This window comes from Pseudorca crassidens, chromosome 11 (assembly GCF_039906515.1).
Source record: "Pseudorca crassidens isolate mPseCra1 chromosome 11, mPseCra1.hap1, whole genome shotgun sequence".
Taxonomy (NCBI): Eukaryota; Metazoa; Chordata; class Mammalia; order Artiodactyla; family Delphinidae; genus Pseudorca; species Pseudorca crassidens.
In genome coordinates, this window is record NC_090306.1 from 74,656,577 (window position 1) to 74,675,289 (window position 18,713).

An 18,713-nucleotide genomic window follows, 5' to 3' on the forward strand; every position below is an offset into this window, starting at 1 on the left:
AGTATATATAGTATAAATGTCAGCATATATAGTACAAATATATACAATAAATTTTTATGTAAATATATAAACTTATTATAAATAAGAACTTAGCCTTGGTGCTATTTGCATACATTTTTATTGAGTATACATTGTAAATCTGACAATACATTGTTAACTTTTGCTTTCAACAATTATCTTTGGAAGAGATTTAAATTTTAAATTCTTTTATGTTACCCCATAGAGTTACCATTTCTAGTGTTCTTCATTGCTTTGTTAGATCAAGATTTTCATCTGGCACCATTTTTCCTTGTGACTGAAGGACTTCCTTTGACATTTCTTGACATGTAGGACTGCTGGTGATGAATTCTTTAAGCTTTTGTATATTAAAAAAATCTTTATTTTACCTTCATTTTTGAAAAATATTTCCCGTGAGTGTAGAATTCTACATTGACTGTTCTTCATTCACTAATATAAAAATGTTGCTCTGTATTCTCTGGCTTGTGTTATTTTAAATGGGAAATCTTATCCTTATCTTTATGCTTCTGCATGTAGTATCTTTTTTTTTCTATGCCTGCTTTTAATAGTTTCTCTTTATCATTGTTTCTCTTCTTATATATTTTTTTAAATTGAGACATAATTGACATATAGCATTGTATTAATTTTAGGTGTACAATATAATGGTTTTATACACACACACACACACAAATGATTATCATAATAAGTTTAGTTAACATCCGTCATCACACATAATTACAAAAATTTTTTTTCCTTTTGATGAGAACTTCTGAGATCTACTTTCTTAGCAGCTTTCAAATATACAATACAGTCTTGTTAACTACAGTCATCATGCTGTACATTACATCCCCAGGACTTATTTATCTTATAACTGGAAGTTTGGGTGAAGATGGGCAAAAGGTACAAACTTTCAGTTAATGTTTCTTTTATCTTCTTGTTTCTTATGCTTAGGTTAATTGAGCTTTTTAGAATCTGTAGGTCTTACTTTATATAAATTTTGGAAATTACTTCTTGAAATATTTTTTACTTTGCTCTCCACTCTTCTTGTAGGACTCCAGTTACATGTATTTTAGGCTTCTTGAAGTCATACTGATGCTCTGTTTATTCCCCTTCCCTCCAAAGCTATTTTCCCCATTTTCATTTTGGATAGTTTCTTTTGTTGTATCTTCAAGTTTACTAATCTTTTTTCTGCATAGTCTAATCTGCCCTTAATTTTTTCTAGTTATTTTTCATCTCAGACATTGTTTTCATCTCTGTTTGAGTTCTTTTGGGGCCTTTTTTGTGTATTCCATGTTTCTGCATGTTCCAGTACTTTAATGTCTTTATCTACTAATTGTATCATTTGTTGGTCAATTTAGATTGTATAGTTTTTCTCCTCATGGATTGTATTTTTCTACTTCTTCACATGCCTGGTAGTTTTTTAATAGGTGCCATATGTGAACTTTACCTTAATGTATTCCTGTATTGTAGACCATTGTTCTGGGATGCATGTAAGTTATTTGAAAAATGTTTCATCTTCAAGTCTTGCTTTTAAGCTTTGTTTTGGGAGACCACAGCAGCATTTAGGATAGGGCTAATTTTGCTTCCTTGCTGACACAAGACCCTTCTGACCACTCTACCAATAGACTATGAATTATGAGGATTTCCACTCTGGCTGCTGAGGAACTATTCCCAGTTGTATTTGATATTTGTGAATGTTTATCTAATCCTTTCAGAAGGTATTTTCCTAACTGTATTAGTTTTCTTAGATATGATTTAACAAATTACCAGAAACAGAGTGGCTTAAAGCAGCAGGAATTTATTCTCTCACAGTGCTGGAGGCCAGAGTCCAAAATCAAGGTGTCAGGCATAGTTGGTTCCTTCTGAAGGCCCTGGGAAAGAATCTGTTCTGTGCCTCTTTCCTAGCTTCTGGTATTGACATTCCTTGGCATGTTGCTGCATCACTGTAATCTGCTCCATCTTTACCTGGCCTTCTTCCATGTTTGTTTCTCTGTATTTTCTCTTCTTTGTATAAGGACCTCAGTCATTGAATAGTGGGCCCATCCTCATCCAGTATGACCTCACCTTAACTGTAATTACATTGGCAAAGACCCTACTTCCAAATAAAGTCACATTCTGAGGTTTTTGATAGACATGAACTTTGGGGAGACATGAATCAACCCACTACACTGTCCCCTAGGTATTTCCCCACATATGTGTGCTGATCAGTTCTCATTAGTACTGGAAACTGGAGAGAGATCCTCTACAGATCTGAGTTCTTTCTCAGCAGCTTTCTTCTCTCTGATATTCTGCCCACTAATTCTAACCCCCTGGACTTCTAGGGCTCCCAGCTCTATCTTCTCAACTCAGAAATCCAAGTGGATTCCACTCAGGTTCTCTCTTGCTGCACAGACTAAAAACTCTATTGAGGTACTAATCTCTCCAGGTAGGGCTCCCCTCATTTGTTTTTTTTTCCTATCAGGTATTGTCCTTTGCCTGATACTCAGTATATTAAAAGAAGTTTTAGGGCTTCCCTGGTGGCGCAGTGGTTGAGAGTCCGCCTGCCGATGCAGGGGACGCGGGTTCGTGCCCCAGTCCGGGAAGATCCCACATGCCACGGAGCGGCTGGGCCCATGAGCCATGGCCGCTGAGCCTGCGCATCCGGAGCCTGTGCTCCGCAACAGGAGAAGCCGCAACAGTGAGAGGCCTGCGTACCACAAAAAAAAAAAAAAGAAGTTTTATATATATTGTCTATTTTTTAGTTGTTTAAGGCTAGAAGCAAAAGTTTTACTGAATTTTAACAGTCTTCATATCGTTTTTTTCCCTGCTCTAAGATTAGCATTATTCCATTTCACCTTACTTATCTAAAGTTTAAGAGGAAACTTAGACTAGTTCCCTATTCAGTTTTAAGTGACAGACATTACATGCAAGAACTTTTTTTTTAAACAAAAGCCCAAAATATTGTTCATGTTGCTATCCATGATAGTTCATTTCTGGCCCTGGTTAGAATAAATTTTATTCAGATAATTTCTTTTATGCCCAACACATTCTTTGTGATTTTCACATAATTATCCTTTTTTTCTCTTTCTCTCTTTCCTTTTTCTTTTTTAAATTGAGATATAGTTGATTTACAGTGTGTTAGTTTTTGGTGTATAGCAAAGTAATTCAGTTTTACATAAATATATATATATATTCTTTTTTAGATTTTTTTCCATTATAGGTTATTACAAGGTATTGAATATAGTTCCCTATGCTATACAGTGGGACCTTGTTTATCTGTTTTATCAGTATATGTAGTAGTGTGTATCTGTTAAACCCAGGCTCCTAATTTATCCCTTTCCCACCTTTTCCCCTTTGGTAACCATAAATTTGTTTCCTATGCCTGTGAGTCTGTTTCTGTTTTATAAATAAGTTCATTTGTATCATTATTTTAGATTCCACATATAAGTGATACCATGTGATACTTGTCTTTCTCTGCCTTACTTCACTAAGTATGATAATCTCGAGGTCTATCCATGTTGCTGCAAATGGCATTATTTCACTGTTTTTTATGGCTGTGTAGTATTCCATTGTGTAATAATTATCCTTCTTAACAGCATTTTTTTTCTTTAAAAAATAATTACTTTTTAACTTCCAGAATTTCTGAGTCTAGCCATGCTAAACTAAACAGCTCATTTAAGCATGATAGTATGGGAAATAAATTGAATTGTAGATAGATATTTTATATTTCCTTTTTCACTAGTTTCAGTGTTTTTGTTCTGTTTATCATTCCTTTCAGAGAATTTGAATCAACTGTTTTCTATCTCTAGTTTTACAATATGAAAATGTGGTTTATAGGTGTGAATGTATTTGTTTTGTATATGTGTGTGTGGATGACTGTATGGGGTATGTTATAAATATATATTTTCCAAATGTAAGCATTTAAAAATGTGTGTGTGTGTATGTATTTGTGTGTGTTATATAAATTTTATTCTGTTACCCTTTGAGGTTGATTGTAATATGATTTGACTTGCTTTGACATGTACTCTGACTGCAGTTCAATTATTAAATCACCTATCCTAGATAAACTGTTAATTTTTTAAAATGAACTCTGAAAGTGGATTACAGGGGAAAAGCTTTGTATTCCGTTCTGTTGATTATTTTGAGAATTCAAGTCCTGAGTTTCAAGACTTAGTATTTTTCATATATGTATATATTCAAATATGAAAGTTTAGAAAATATTATTCGTTCAAAAACTGCGTACTTTTTCTCAACCATTTGATATTTTTAAGAAGACCAAGTCAAATAAGTAGTAGAGGTTGATTTTTCATTGGCTTATTCATTTTAAAATGAGAAATAGGGTTTTTAAAGGACTATATGTTAATATAGCCAATACAATTTAGAACATAGCCTAAAGAAATAAAAATCTGAAATGATTCATTTAAATGTACTTTTAAAAAAATGATTTGACTTAATATGCAGAAAATAGACTAAATTAATGAAATGTACATTTAATGTATCATGGCCTATATAAACTAGGATATAAGCTTATATTAAGTAGAACACAAATAAAATGTTACATAGGTACAGTTACTCCTCTGTACTGGGAATTTGGTTTTTAGCTTTCTAGAAGTCTAAGCAAAGAGGAAAAGCCCATAGGTAATATAGTTTTTTCTGTTCGTGACAAAAGAAAAACATAGTAATTCTTTCTAGGAAGCATAAGTTTTATTAGCACTTAGTGGTGAAAGAAACGTCTCATGTAGGAAAACATTGGTTAGTGTTCTCAGAAGCATTCATAAACACATGCAACAATGAATCTTATAAAACTTTTCTTATGACTTTTAATCAGAAGGTCATAATTTAATGAAAGTGCTTCTGCAGAATGTCATAATATTATAGAATGCATGTCTGAATCATAATAATAAACTAAAAATAGATCACCTGCTTGCCCTTCAAACAGTTCTTCATAAATATCATTGCTCTCAACTAGGCATTTCATAAAGGTTAGACAGTTTGAACTTTGGCAAGAGTCTGAAATATCCATAAAAATATTTGTCTTCGGTTTAACAAGATTACATGTAGAATATTGCTTTTATTATTATTGTTCAGTACTTTATTTATATCTGTTATATATTAACTTTGTGTTTAAAAAATGTTTTAGTTTAAATAACTTTCTTTTTCATTCTTTACACAGGTTTGATAACCCAGCTGCTGTAAGCCCAACTCCTACAAGGCAGCTAACTTTTAACTACCTCCTTCCTGTGAATGCTTGGCTTTTGTTAAATCCTTCAGAGCTCTGCTGCGATTGGACCATGGGAACAATACCACTTATAGAGTCATTTCTAGATATTCGAAATCTTGCCACATTAATTTTTTTTTGCTTTTTGGGGGCTTTGGGAGTATTCAGTCTCAGATACCCTGGTAATTCCTCCAAGACTGTTTTAATGGTAAGAAAGTTTCTTAAATTTTTAGGTGATATTATATTCAGTTTATTAATTAAGAGTGCCTTTAATTCATCAAAAGCATCTTTAAAGAACTACTGTCTTTCTTTGTTCATGTCATCCTAATTTATGAACTTATTTTAGGTTATCCTAGAATTATATATCAGAATTTGACTAATGCTGCACATTCAGCATATGAAACAAAGAGTGATTATGAATTTCCATAATTTGATGGGAACTCTGAAATCATGAAGCATTCTTTTTAGCATCATTTTTTTTAATATATTTCTTACCTTTACCCAACTAGATTATACACTCTTTAAAGAAATGAGTCATATTATATACTTCTTTGTTTTCTTGGCACAGAGAAGAGTGTCAGGTAAGATAAGCAACTAGAAATACATAGCTCTTTATTTTTCATTAGCAAGACTTTCATTACTCCCTGAGGTTTTTCTTACTGTGTTCAGAGAACTCTGATTAAAGTCTTTTCTTGTTTTTCTGAGATCTGTTTCTTTGTAATTTTCTTAACTCTGCCCTCACATCTTACTCATAATAATTCTGTTGCCTCTTACTTTAAATTATGGAAGAAGATAATAATCTTTAACTTTTCTTGAGCATTTACTATATGCCAAAAAGTGGTTTTAATACTTTGCAAATATATTATTTCTGGCTGCAGCCACTAGATTCACTTATTCATTCAATAAAAATTTTTGATTTTCAGCCTATGTACCAGGTAGCATTTTAGGCACTGAGTATATGATAATAAAAGGAAATACAGGGTCCCCATTTCTAGAGAACTTGCATTCTAGAGAGATTTGAAAGAATATAGGGTTTGAAAAAAGAATATTTACTATTCTTTTTGGACCTGTTGAGTTTGAGGTACCTATAAAACAGTATGATAGAGATTTCGAATAGCACTTTGTGTCTGGAGTTCAGTGGCGAAGACTGAGCTACACGTAAAAATTTGATTGATTACCATAGAGAAACTTGATAATTGCCGTAGAGATAGTAATTGAAACCAGGATGTGGAGAAGAAGGCCTATGGAGAGGTTATAGAGCAGCCTTTCTCAACTGGGATTTTGTCATATTTCTTAGAGATGGTAACTAGCTGGCACCGTTCTAGGTGTACAGAAGTTAATTCATACACATAATGCATGCCTTAGAGTATTTGGTCTTAATTTTCCCTCAATAAATAGTTGAAGGGGCTTTATAGAATGAAAGAGAAGAAGCCTATATCTAAGTCTTGAAAAGCTTCCACATTACATACCATAAAAAGGAAAATGAACCTAAATGGGAGGTACACAAAATGTACAGAAAGGAAAGTGTTTCAAGAAAGAATGGTTAACACTAACAGCTGCTGTCAAGTAGAGAAGTGAGATCAGTTGAATTTGACCTCTTTTACGTATATTATTTACTTAAATGAAATTTATTTCTGTGGAGTGATTTGATTAGGAAGTGAGGAAGTGGAGATTGCTAGTGTAGGTAACCTGTAGGGGTGATTTAACTTTGAATATTTCAAAGGATGAGACAAGCTTGAATTTCCTAACTTAGGAAAGACAGCCAGTCAGGCAAGGGCTTCAAGTATAATGAACTGCTGATCTTCTGTAGGGCTTGGGGGAAGCACAGAGATCTGGAATTGATGGACCTTCAGAGTCTGGAGTGGGTTGATGGTGGGGGAAGACTATTGCTTGGTTGGCATGTAGAATCACTTTCATTGGAGCACTCAGTTGGCTGTCTCTTTTTGACACAAAGAGATATCACTAATGGGTTGGCTTACAAAAACATTCATTGAGTTGAAATGTTTATATCACTAATGGGTTGGCTTACAAAAACATATTCATTGAGTTGAAATGTTGATTAAATGAGGTTACAACCAATTACTTGTTGCCATGGCTCCAAAAATCTTTTCCTAAGAGTGTGGGAACTTGTTTTATACTTAAGGGGCATAATGAATTGGGTAAGATAACTTAAAGATGTGTTGTCAGAAGAGAAGATTTTTAAGGCTGGAGAGGCAAGAGCATTTTTAACATAGGTAGAAAGTTCATAAGAAAGTGATTAAGTAAATGAAAGAAGAGATGATTGATAGTGAGATTAGAGGTATAGAGCTCAGGTTTGGCCTGAGATAGATGGAGACACCACTTATGGTTACAGGAAGGATGGAAATGAACATGAATGTGGATGTTGGTAGGTTTAGTAGCGGAGAATTGAAGGAAATCTTGTTTTATTGTTTTAGTTTTCTCTGAAAATTTGCAAGTGTGGTCACCTGCTGAAAGTGACATGGGTCAAAATTTTGAGAAAGGTAGTCAAGATTCAAAATAGTCAAAGAGAGTGGGAGTGAGCCTACCAAAGAAACCTAGGAATCCTCAGCAGTCTTAAGGATCAATTTGAAGTTGATCACGAGTTTATGATGATATTAATCTATTTTGCTTTGGGACTTTCTAGTAGTGCTTTTGCTGCTCACATAAATAAAGATGAAGCATATATGTGGTAGAATACATCCAAAGCCGGGGTTCTAACTAAAAGAAAGGCAAAAAAGGAGGGGTGGGTAAATACACAGAGTTTTGGCAAATAAAATAATGATTTGTGTAGTTCAAGCTGAATGAAAAATAGGATATTGCCAATGAAATAAACATACTTATATTAATTAATTACATTAATTATGTTTTATATGTATAAAAAAGGAACACTTGTGACCTTAGGTATAACTGCTTTAAGTATAGTCCTAAGCATACTTTTTTTAAACTTTTTTTAATTTGAAATATAGTTGATTTACAGTATTGTGTTAATTTCATAGAAAACAAACTTATGGCTTCCAAAGGGAAAGGGGAGGGAAGGGTGGGATAAATTAGGAGTATAGGATTAACAGATACAAACTACTATACATAAAATAGGTAAACAACAGGAAACTATATTCAATATATTGTAATAACCTATAATAGAAAATAATCTGAAAATATGTATAAAACTAAACATGCTGTTTTTTAATGGTGATAATTTTCTGAAGATCTCTGAACAAGATACATAGATCAAAGGAGTATCTCAAGTACCAGATACCACGTTAAGCACTTATTAAATAAGATGTCATATGTATCTCAACAATATTAGTGAGTAGTTATTAATCCCTGATTTATTTATAATGAAATGAAGTCACGAGGTGATATGAATAGTTTTCCTTATGTTATATAACAAGAAGTGAAACAGATTTGCCTCCAAACTCTTGGCTTATTCCACTACCATCCTTCCTTTTTTTTTTTTTTTAATTTATTTACTTATTTGTTTTTATTTTTGGCTGTGTTGGGTCTTCTTTGCTTTGTGCGGGCTTTCTCTTGTTGGCGGTGAGCAGGGGCTACTCTTTGTTGTGGTGCCCGGGCTTCTCATTGTCATGGCATCTCGTTGCAGAGCATGGGCTCTAGGTGCGCAGGCTTCAGTAGTTGTGGCACGTGGGCTCAGTAGTTTGCGGGCTTTGCGGGCTCTAGAGCACAGGCTCAGTAGTTGTGGTGCACGGGCTTAGTTGCTCCGCGGCATGAGGGATCTTCCCGGACCAGGGCTCGAACCCATGTCCCCTGCATTGGCAGGCAGATTCATAACCACTGCGCCCCTAGGGAAGCCCCCTCGTTCCTTTTAAGGAGAGTTTACATCACTGGAAGAAGGATATTATGTTCGTTACAGTAAACTTGGTTGGCATACGTTAATAGAGAGCATACTAGAACTTCTGAGTAAGTTAATCATTGAGACATTTCTTATTCAAAAAACAGATTTTTTTGAGAGATGGTTTTTCTTTTTTGTGTAGCTTACGCATCAGTCTGTGATGCATCTTTGGTTGAATTTAAAACTTTTAATTTTTTCCGGTGAAATTGCCTTAGGGCATCCATGAATTAATAGGGAATATATTTTTTTTTAAAGGATCATGTATTTAGAAACAAATCTCTGTTTCACAGCTAGCTGGTTGTTTTTAAATCAAGCATTTCTGGGAAGTGGAAAGTGAATTATGCACTCTTAATGTTTTACCTTTTTGATTAAAAAGAAAACACTAAAATTTCAGACATATAAGTTGATATGATACTGCGCAATTTGATGGTAGTGCTTTTCTTCAGATTCCGTCTTTTGTATTATTATAAGTTATTAATTTGTGATTCATGGAGAAAGTATTCTTTTCACTGTATTTACATTTCTACATCGATTTTTACTAATAAAGTATAAAATAGGCATTCCTTCCTCTCAAACTGTTAGAGGACTCTCAAACTTCTGAAGTTTATTCCATTAGGTACTATAAAACAAATCAGGGTAATGAAATATGGAAGGAGATGTCCATAGAAACAGATGTCCTAATGACAACCAACTTTTTTCTTTCCATAAGTTATTTGTGTGCTAGTTATTTGTGTCTTATCTTTTGTAATGGCTTTGTAATTGGAAACCATATGCCATCCCATTTTCAAAATGGCAAAAAGTCTAAGCATTTTGTGATGTTTATTTCTAACACAGTGTACAGCGTTAGAATTTTAGAAATTCTTATAGAATAAAAGACTGTTGATTTAAAGGGACCAGGTTTATTTTTATACATATACTAAGTCTCCGTTAATTGTATGTGACCCATCAGAATACTATGCAAAGTAACGCTGAAGTAATGTATAGAAGTAGTCTACTGTCTTGTCTGAAATGTACCTTATCAATTTCCAGTATTACAGATAGTAGTAAAATAATAAAAACTGATATGTTTGGCTATTTTATCAACCTACAATTTGTAGTTTTATTAAAACCTAATATATTTTACTCTCAATTTATTTTTACCACAAGCACATAAGTTAGATATATAAAAATTACTGTTTTTTATTTTAGATATATTTTCAAAAAATATTTTTTATTTATTGATAATTGAATGAGCCTTAGGTATAAGTTCTAGCATTCAAGAAGTCTTCATTCCACCTTGCTGACATACCTCCTCATGTTTGTTGTTACCATCCTTAAGCATCCTTCTTTATGTTTAAATCAGTATCCATTATAGTATTATTAAAAATGGTCCACCAGTACATTATCCAAATTCAGTGATATAATATTTGGATTTGACTGTTTATGTGCATATATTTTTTAATTTAATAAAATGTCTTTTTTTTCTTTGTAGGCACTTTGTTTAATGGCATTACCGTTTATTCCTGCATCAAACCTTTTTTTCCCAGTTGGATTTGTTGTTGCTGAGAGAGTATTATATGTTCCTAGCATGGGGTTCTGTATTTTGGTAGCCCATGGATGGCAGAAAATATCAAACAAAAGGTGAATTAAAATGTTAGTGCATTTAATGCTTATTAACTATAGAATTCAGTATGATACATTTAAGTATTTAAAATGTTTATTTAGTTTTTATGTCATATTTTATACCTTCTTGTTTTTCACATTGACAGTCTCCTCATTGTCTGTAATTCAGGTTAGGAAAGCTACATGACCCCTACCTCATCCTGTGGTCTTCCTCATATTTATATAATTTTATTTTACAGCCTGAGACATAACAAACTTTCAGTCAGACCCAAATGCAAAATAGAATATTATTGAGACTAAAGTTTCAGGTGATCATTGCTACTTCCATATGCAGTGAACTCAGATAACAGTCTTCTTCCTTAAGTGAGTTATATCAGGTTAATATATGTAAAATGCATATAGAAGGCAATCTGTAATTTCTTGCTTCATCGTAACCACCATGTCCTAATTACCTTAAACCAATAGTTAAGGAACAGAATAGTCACTATCTCCTTTTTCTTACTTTCCAGTCACCCTTCAACCCACAGAATTCTGACTTCTCTCTACGTCACTTTACTAACACGTAACAAATTTCCTCTCATAGCTAAATCCAGTCAATGCTTTTATTTAAATTTTATTTCCCTGGCATGTATAAAAAGTCTCAGTCCTGATTCTCTTCCACATTTGTTCATTTCTGCTCAGTTTTCAGATTCTCCCTGCTGCACCTGCTCTTTAAATATTTTTTATTTCTCAGAGTTTTACTAATAGCCATTTTCCTCACATTGCATGTTCTCCCTGGATGATCTCATCCATGATTACAATTTTCAATGCCATCTACCAAACCTTTTCTCTTAGCTTCTATCCATATATCCAGTTATACTCACTACCAATTTTGGAGTGCCTATCACGTACCAACTCCAGGATACACTCTTTAGACTTTTCTCATTTAATCTTGACACTCCTTAATTCCATTTTGCACATTTGAAAATTGAAGCTCATACAAGTTACCTGAATTACACAAGACCATGCAGCTAGTCAACAGCAGAGTCTTGATTCAGATTTACACCTGACTACTTCCAATGTCCATGTTCCTTCTGATCCACACACTATTATCCTGGTTAAGTGGATCTATCAAAATGAAAGAAATTGAACTCTGTTACTGAGACAAAAAGCACAGACTCAGAGAACATTAATACTATTAATACTAAATAAGATCATAGGGATTATTGAATTATAACCATCATTTTAATTTTTTTAAATTTTTTTGAATTTTATTTTATTTTTTTATACAGCAGGTTCTTATTAGTTATCCACTTTATAGATATTAGTGTATATATGTCATCGCCAATCTCCCAATTCATCACACCACATCCCCCATCCCCACTCCCCACTGTTTACCCCCTGTTGGTTTCCATACGTTTGTTCTCTATATCTGTGTCTCAGTTTCTGCCCTGCAAACCGGTTCATCTGTGCCATTTTTCTAGGTTCCACATATATGCGTTAATATACGATATTTGTTTTTCTCTTTCTGACTTACCTCACTCTGTATGACAGTCTCTAGATTCATGCACGTCTCTACATATGACCCAATTTCGTTCCTTTTTATGGCTGAGTAATATTCCATTGTATATATGTACCACATCTTTATCCATTCATCTGTCGATCGGCATTTAGGTTGCTTCCATGACGTAGCTGTTGTAAATAGTGCTGCAGTGAACAGTGGGGTGCATGCGTCTTTTTTTTGTTTTGTTTTAATGCAAATTTAATATACAGTAGTTAAATTAATCATTTTTCTCAGTTTTTTTTAACATCTTTATTGGAGTATAATTGCTTCACATTGCTGTGTTAGTTTCTGCTTTATAACAAAGTGAATCAATTACACATATACATAAGTTCCCATTTCTCTTCCCTCTTGCGTCTCCCTCCCTCCCACCCTCCTATCCCATCCCTCTAGGTGGTCACAGAGCACCAAGCTGATCTCCCTGTGCTATGCAGCTGCTTGCCACTACCTATCTATTTTACGTTTGGTAGTGTATATGTCCATGCCAGTCTCTCACTTTGTCACAGCTTACCCTTCCCCCTGCCCGTATCCTCAAGTCCATTCTCTAGTAGGTCTGTGTCTTTCTTCCTGTCTTGCCACTAGGTTCTTCATGACCATTTTTTTTCTTAGATTCCATATATATGTGTTAGCGTATGGTATTTGTTTTTCCCTTTCTGACTTATTTCACTCTGTATAACAGACTCTAGGTCCATCCACCTCACTACAAATAACCCAATTTCGTTTCTTTTTATGGCTGAGTAGTATTCCATTGTATATATGTGCCACATCTTCTTTATCCATTCATCTGTTGATGGACACTTAGGTTGCTTCCATGTCCTGGCCAGTGTAAATAGAGCTGCAATGAACATTTTGGTACATGTCTCTTGTTGAATTATGGTTTCCTCAGGGTATATGCCCAGTAGTGGGATTGCTGGGTCATATGTTAGTTCTATTTTTAGTTTTTTAAGGAATCTCCATACTGTTCTCCATAGTGGCTGTATCAATTTACATTCCCACCAACAGTGCAAGAGGGTTCCCTTTTCTCCACACCCTCTCCAGCTTTTCTGATGATGCCCATTCTAACTGGTGTGCGGTGACACCTCATTGTAGTTTTGATTTGCATTTCTCTAATAATTTGTGATGTTGAACAGCTTTTCATGTGCTTCTTGGCCATCTGTATGTCTTTTTTGGAGAAATGTCTATTTAGGTGTTCTGCCCATTTTTGGATTGGGTTGTTTGGTTTTTTAATATTGAGCTGCATGAACTGTTTATATATTCTGGAGATTAATCCTTTGTCCGTTGATTCATTTGCAAATATTTTCTCCCATTTTGAGGGTTGTATGTGCATCTTGTTTATGGTTTCCTTTGCTGTGCAAAAGCTTTGAAGTTTCATTAGGTCCCATTTGTTTATTGTTGTTTTTATTGCCATTACTCTAGGAGGTGGATCAAAAAAGATCTTGCTGTGATTTATGACAAAGAGTGTTCTTCCTATGTTTTCCTCTAAGAGTTTTATAGTGTCCGGTCTCACATTTAGGTCTCGAATCCATTTTTTTTTTTTTTTTTGCGGGCCTCTCACTGTTGTGGCCTCTCCTGTCGTGGAGCACAGGCTCCGGACACTCAGGCTCAGCGGCCATGGCTCACGGGCCCAGCCACTCTGCGGCATGTGGGATCCTTCTGGACCGGGCCATGAACCTGTGTCCCCTGCATCGGCAGGCGGACTCTCAACCACTGCGCCACCAGGGAAGCCCTCTAATCCATTTTGAGTTTATTTTTGTGTATGGTGTTAGGGAGTGTTCTAATTTCACTCTTTTACATGTAGCTGTCCAGTTTTCCCAGCACCACTTATTGAAGAGGCTGTCTTTTCTCCATTGTATATTCTTGCATCCTTTGTCATAGATTAGTTGACCCTAGGTGCGTGGATTTATCTCTGGGCTTTCTGTCCTGTTCCATTGATCTATATTTCTGTTTTTGTGCCATAACCATATTGTCTTGATTACTGTAGCTTTGTAGTATAGTCTGAAGTCAGGGAGTCTGATTCCTCCAGCTCTGTTTTTTTCCCTCAGGACTGCTGTGGCTATTCAGCATCTTTTGTGTCTCCATATAAATTTTAAGATTTTTTTGTTCTAGTTCTAGTAAAAAATGCCAATGGTAATTTGATAGGGATTGCATTGAATCTGTAGATTGCTTTGGATAGTATAGTCATTTTCACAATATTGATTCTTCCAATCCAAGAACATGGTATATCTCTCCATCTGTTGGTATCATCTTTAATTTCTTTCATCAGTGTCTTATAGTCTTCTGAATATGAGTCTTTTGTCTCCCTAGGTAGGTTTATTCCTAGGTGTTGTATTCTTTTTGTTGCAGTGGTAAATGGGATTGTTTCCTTAATTTCTCTTTCAGATTTTTCATCATTAGTGTATCAGAATACAAGAGATTTCTGTGCATTAATTTTGTGTCCTGCAACTTTACCAAATTCATTGATTAGCTCTTGTAGTTTTCTGGTGGCATCTTTAGGATTCTCTATGTATAGTATCATGTCATCTGCAAACAGTGACAGTTTTACTTCGTCTTTTCCAATTTGTATTCCTTTTATTCTTTTTCTTCTCTGATTGCCGTGGCTAGGACTTCCAAAACTATGTTGAATATAGTGGTGAGAGGGGACATCCTTGTCTTGTTCCTGGTCTTGCAGGAAATGCTTTCAGGTTTTCACCATTGAGAATGATGTTTGCTGTGGGTTTGTCGTATATGGCCTTTATGATGTTGAGGTAGGTTCCCTCTGTGCCCACTTTCTGGAGAGTTTTTATCATAAATGGGGTGTTGAATTTTGTCAAATGCTTTTTCTGCATCTATTGAGATGATCATATGGTTTTCTTCAATTTGTTAATATGGTGTATCACATTGATTGATTTGCGTATATTGAAGAATCCTTGCATCTCTGGGATATATCCCACTTGATCATGGTGTGTGATCCTTTTAATGTGTTGTTGGATTTTGTTTGCTAGTATTTTGTTGAAGGTTTTTGCATTTATATTCATCAGTGATATTGGCCCGTAATTTTCTTTTTTAGTAGTATCTTTGGTTTTGGTATCAGGGTGATGGTGGCCTCATAGAATGAGTTTGGCAGTGTTCCTTCCTCTGCAATTTTTTGGAAGAGTTTGAGAAGGTTGGGTGTTAGCTCTTCTCTAAATGTTTGATAGAATTCACCTGTGAAGCCATCTGGTCCTGGACTTCTGTTTGTTGGAAGATTTTTAATCACAGTTTCAATTTTATTACTTGTGATTGGTCTGTTCATATTTTCTATTTCTTCCTGGTTCAGTCTTGGAAGGTTATACCTTTCTATGAGTTTGTCCATTTCTTCCAGGTTGTCCATTTTATTGGCATAGAGTTGCTTGTAGTTGTCTCGTAGGATGCTTTGTATTTCTGTGGTGTCTGTTGTAACTTCTCCTATTTCATGTCTAATTTTATTGATTTGAGTCCTCTCCCTCTTTTTCTTTTTTTTTTTTTTTTGCGGTACGCGGGCCTCTCACTGTTGTGGCCTCTCCTGTTGCGGAGCACAGGCTGCGGACGCCCAGGCTCAGCGGCCGTGGCTCACGGGCCCAGCCGCTCCGCGGCATGTGGGATCTTCCCAGACTGGGGCACGAACCCGTGTCCCTTGCATCGGCAGGTGGACTCTCAACCACTGCGCCACCTGGGAAGCCCCCCCTCCTTTTCTTGATGAGTCTGGCTAATGGTTTATCAATTTTGTTTATCTTCTCAAAGAACCAGATTTAGCTTTATTGATCTTTGCTATTGTTTTCTTTGTTTCTATTTCATTTATTTCTGCTCTGGTCTTTATGATTTCTTTCCTTCTGCTAAGTTTGGATTTTGTTTGTTCTTCTTTCTCTAGTTCCTTTAAGTGTAAGGTTAGATTATTTATTTGAGATTTTTCTTGTTTCTTGAGGTAGGCTTGCATTGCTATAAACTTCCCTCTTAGACAGCTTTTGCTGCATCCTGTAGTTTTTGGGTCATCCTGTTTTCATTGTCATTTGACTCTAGTTATTTTTTGATTTCCTCTTTGATTTCTTCAGTGATCTCTTGGTTATATAGTAACGTATTGTTTGGCCTCCATGTGTTTGTGTTTTTTACGTTTTTTTCCCCTGTAATTCATTTCTAATCTCATAACGCTGTCGTGAGAAAACATGCTTGATATGATTTCAATTTTCTTAAATTTACTGAGGCTTGATTTGTGACCCAAGATGTGATCTATCCTGGAGAATGTTCCATGCACACTTGAGAAGAATGTGTAATCTGCTGCTTTTGGATGGAATGTCCTATAAATATCAATTAAATCTGTCTGATCTATTGTGTCATTTAAAGCTTGTGTTTCCTTATTAATTTTGTTTCGATGATCTGTCCATTGGTGAAGTGAGGTGTTAAAGTCCCCCTCTATTACTGTGTTACTGTTGATTTCCTCTTTTATAGCTGTTAGCAGTTTCCTTATGTATTGAGGTGCTCCTATGTTGGGTGCATGTATATTTCTAATTGTTATATCTTCTTCTTGGATTCGTCCCTTGATCATTATGTGGTGTCCTTCCTTGCCTCTTGTAACATTCTTCATTTTAAAGTATTTTGTCTGATATGAGTATTGCTACTCCAGCTTTCTTTTGATTTCCATTTACATGGAATATCTTTTTCCATCCCCTCACTGTCAGTCTGTTATGTGTCCCTAGGTCTGAAGTGGGTCTCTTGTAGACGGCATATAGATGGGTCTTGTTTTTGTATCCATTCAGCAGGCCTATGTCTTTTGGTTGGAGCATTAAATCCATTCACGTTTAAGATAATTATCGATATGTATTTTCCTATTACCATTTTCTTAATTTTGGGGGGTTTGTTTTTGTTGGTCCTTTTCTTCTCTTGTGTTTCCCACTTAGAGAAGTTCCTTTAGCATTTGTTGTAGAGCTGGTTTGGTGGTGCTGAGTTCTCTTAGCCATTGCTTGTCTGTAAAGCTTTTGATTTCTCCATGGAATCTGAATGAGATCCTTGCTGGGTAGAGTAATCTTGGTTGTAGGTTTTTCCCTTTCATCACTTTAAGTATATCATGCCACTCCCCTCTGGCTTGTAGAGTTTCTGCTCAGAAATCAGCTCTTAAACTTATGGGAGTTCCCTTATATGTTATTTGTTGTTTTTCCCTTCCTGCTTTCAGTAATTTTTCTTTGTCTTTAATTTTTGCCAATTTGATTAATATGTCTCTCGTCTTGTGTCTCCTTGGGTTTATCCTGTATGGGACTCTGCGCTTCCTGGACTTGGGTGGCTATTTTCTTTCCCATGTTAGGGAATTTTTCGACTATAATCTCTTCAAATATTTTCTCAGGTCCCTTCTCTCTCTCTTCTCCTTCTGGCACCCCTGTAATGCGAATGTTGTTGTGTTTAATGTTGTCCCAGAGGTCTCTTAGGCTGTCTTCATTTCTTTTCATTCCTTTTTCTTTATTCTGCTCCACAGCAGTGAATTCCACCATTCTGTCTTCCAGGTCCATACTTCTGCCTCAGTTATTCTGCTATTGATTCCTTCTAGTGTAGTTTTCATTTCAGTTATTGTATTGTTCATCTCTGTTTGCTTGTTCTTTAATTCTTCTAGGTCTTTGTTAAACATTTCTTGCATCTTCTCGATCTTTGCCTCCATTCTTTTTCCGAGGTCCTGGATCATCTTCACTATCATTATTCTGAATTCTTTTTCTGGAAGGTTGCCTATCTCCACTTCATTTAGTTGTTTTTCTGGGGTTTTGTCTTGTTCCTTCATCTGGTACATAGCCCTCTGCCTTTTCATTTTGTCTATCTTTCTGTGAATGTGGTTTTTGTTCCACAGGCTGTAGGATTGTAGTTTTTCTTGCTTCTGGTGGATGAGGCTGTCTCAGAGGCTTTGCAAGTTTCCTGATGGGAGAGGCTGGTGATGGGTAGAGTTCAGTAAAACTTTAATCTGCTTCTCTACTGATGGGTGGTGCTGGGTTTCCTCCCTGTTGGTTGTTTGGCCTGAGGCCACCCAACACTGGAGCCTACTCAGCTCTTTGGTGGGGTAATGGCAGTAATGGAGGTCTCTCGCCAAGGGGTACTTCCCAGAACTTCTGCTGCCAGTGTCCTTGTCCTCACGGTGAGCCACAGCCTCACCCTGCCTCTGCAGGAGACCCTCCAGCACTAGCAGATAGGTCTGGTTCAGTCTCCTATGGGGTCACTCCTCCTTCCCCTGTGTCCCAGTGCACACACTACTTCGTGTGTGCCCTCCAAGAGTAGAGTGTCTGTTTCCCTCAGTCGTGTCGGAGTCCTTCAGTCAAATCCCACTAACCTTCAAAGTCTGATGCTCTAGGAATTCCTTTTTCGTTGCTGGATCCCCAGGTTGGGAAGCCTGACGTGGAGCTTAGAACCTTCTCTCCAGTGGGTGGACTTCTGTGGTATAAGTATTCTCCAGTTTGTGAGTCACCTACCCAGCAGTTATGGGATTTGATTTTATTGTGATCGCGCCCCCCCACTGTCTCATTGGCTTCTCATTTGTCTTTGGATATGGGGTATCTTTTTTG

The 18,713-nt window shown here is 35.8% G+C and overlaps 1 protein-coding gene across 2 annotated transcripts in view; it reads left to right on the plus strand.

The window, feature by feature from the left end:
- TMTC3 (transmembrane O-mannosyltransferase targeting cadherins 3) overlaps positions 1 to 18,713 on the plus strand; it is a 65,075-nt gene that overhangs the window by 25,261 nt on the left and 21,101 nt on the right. For both annotated transcript variants that reach the window (XM_067697497.1, XM_067697496.1), the window contains 2 exons: positions 5,150 to 5,402; positions 10,516 to 10,664. In XM_067697497.1, coding sequence (XP_067553598.1) covers positions 5,150 to 5,402; positions 10,516 to 10,664 — 402 coding nt within the window. The remainder of the gene's footprint in view (positions 1 to 5,149; positions 5,403 to 10,515; positions 10,665 to 18,713) is intronic.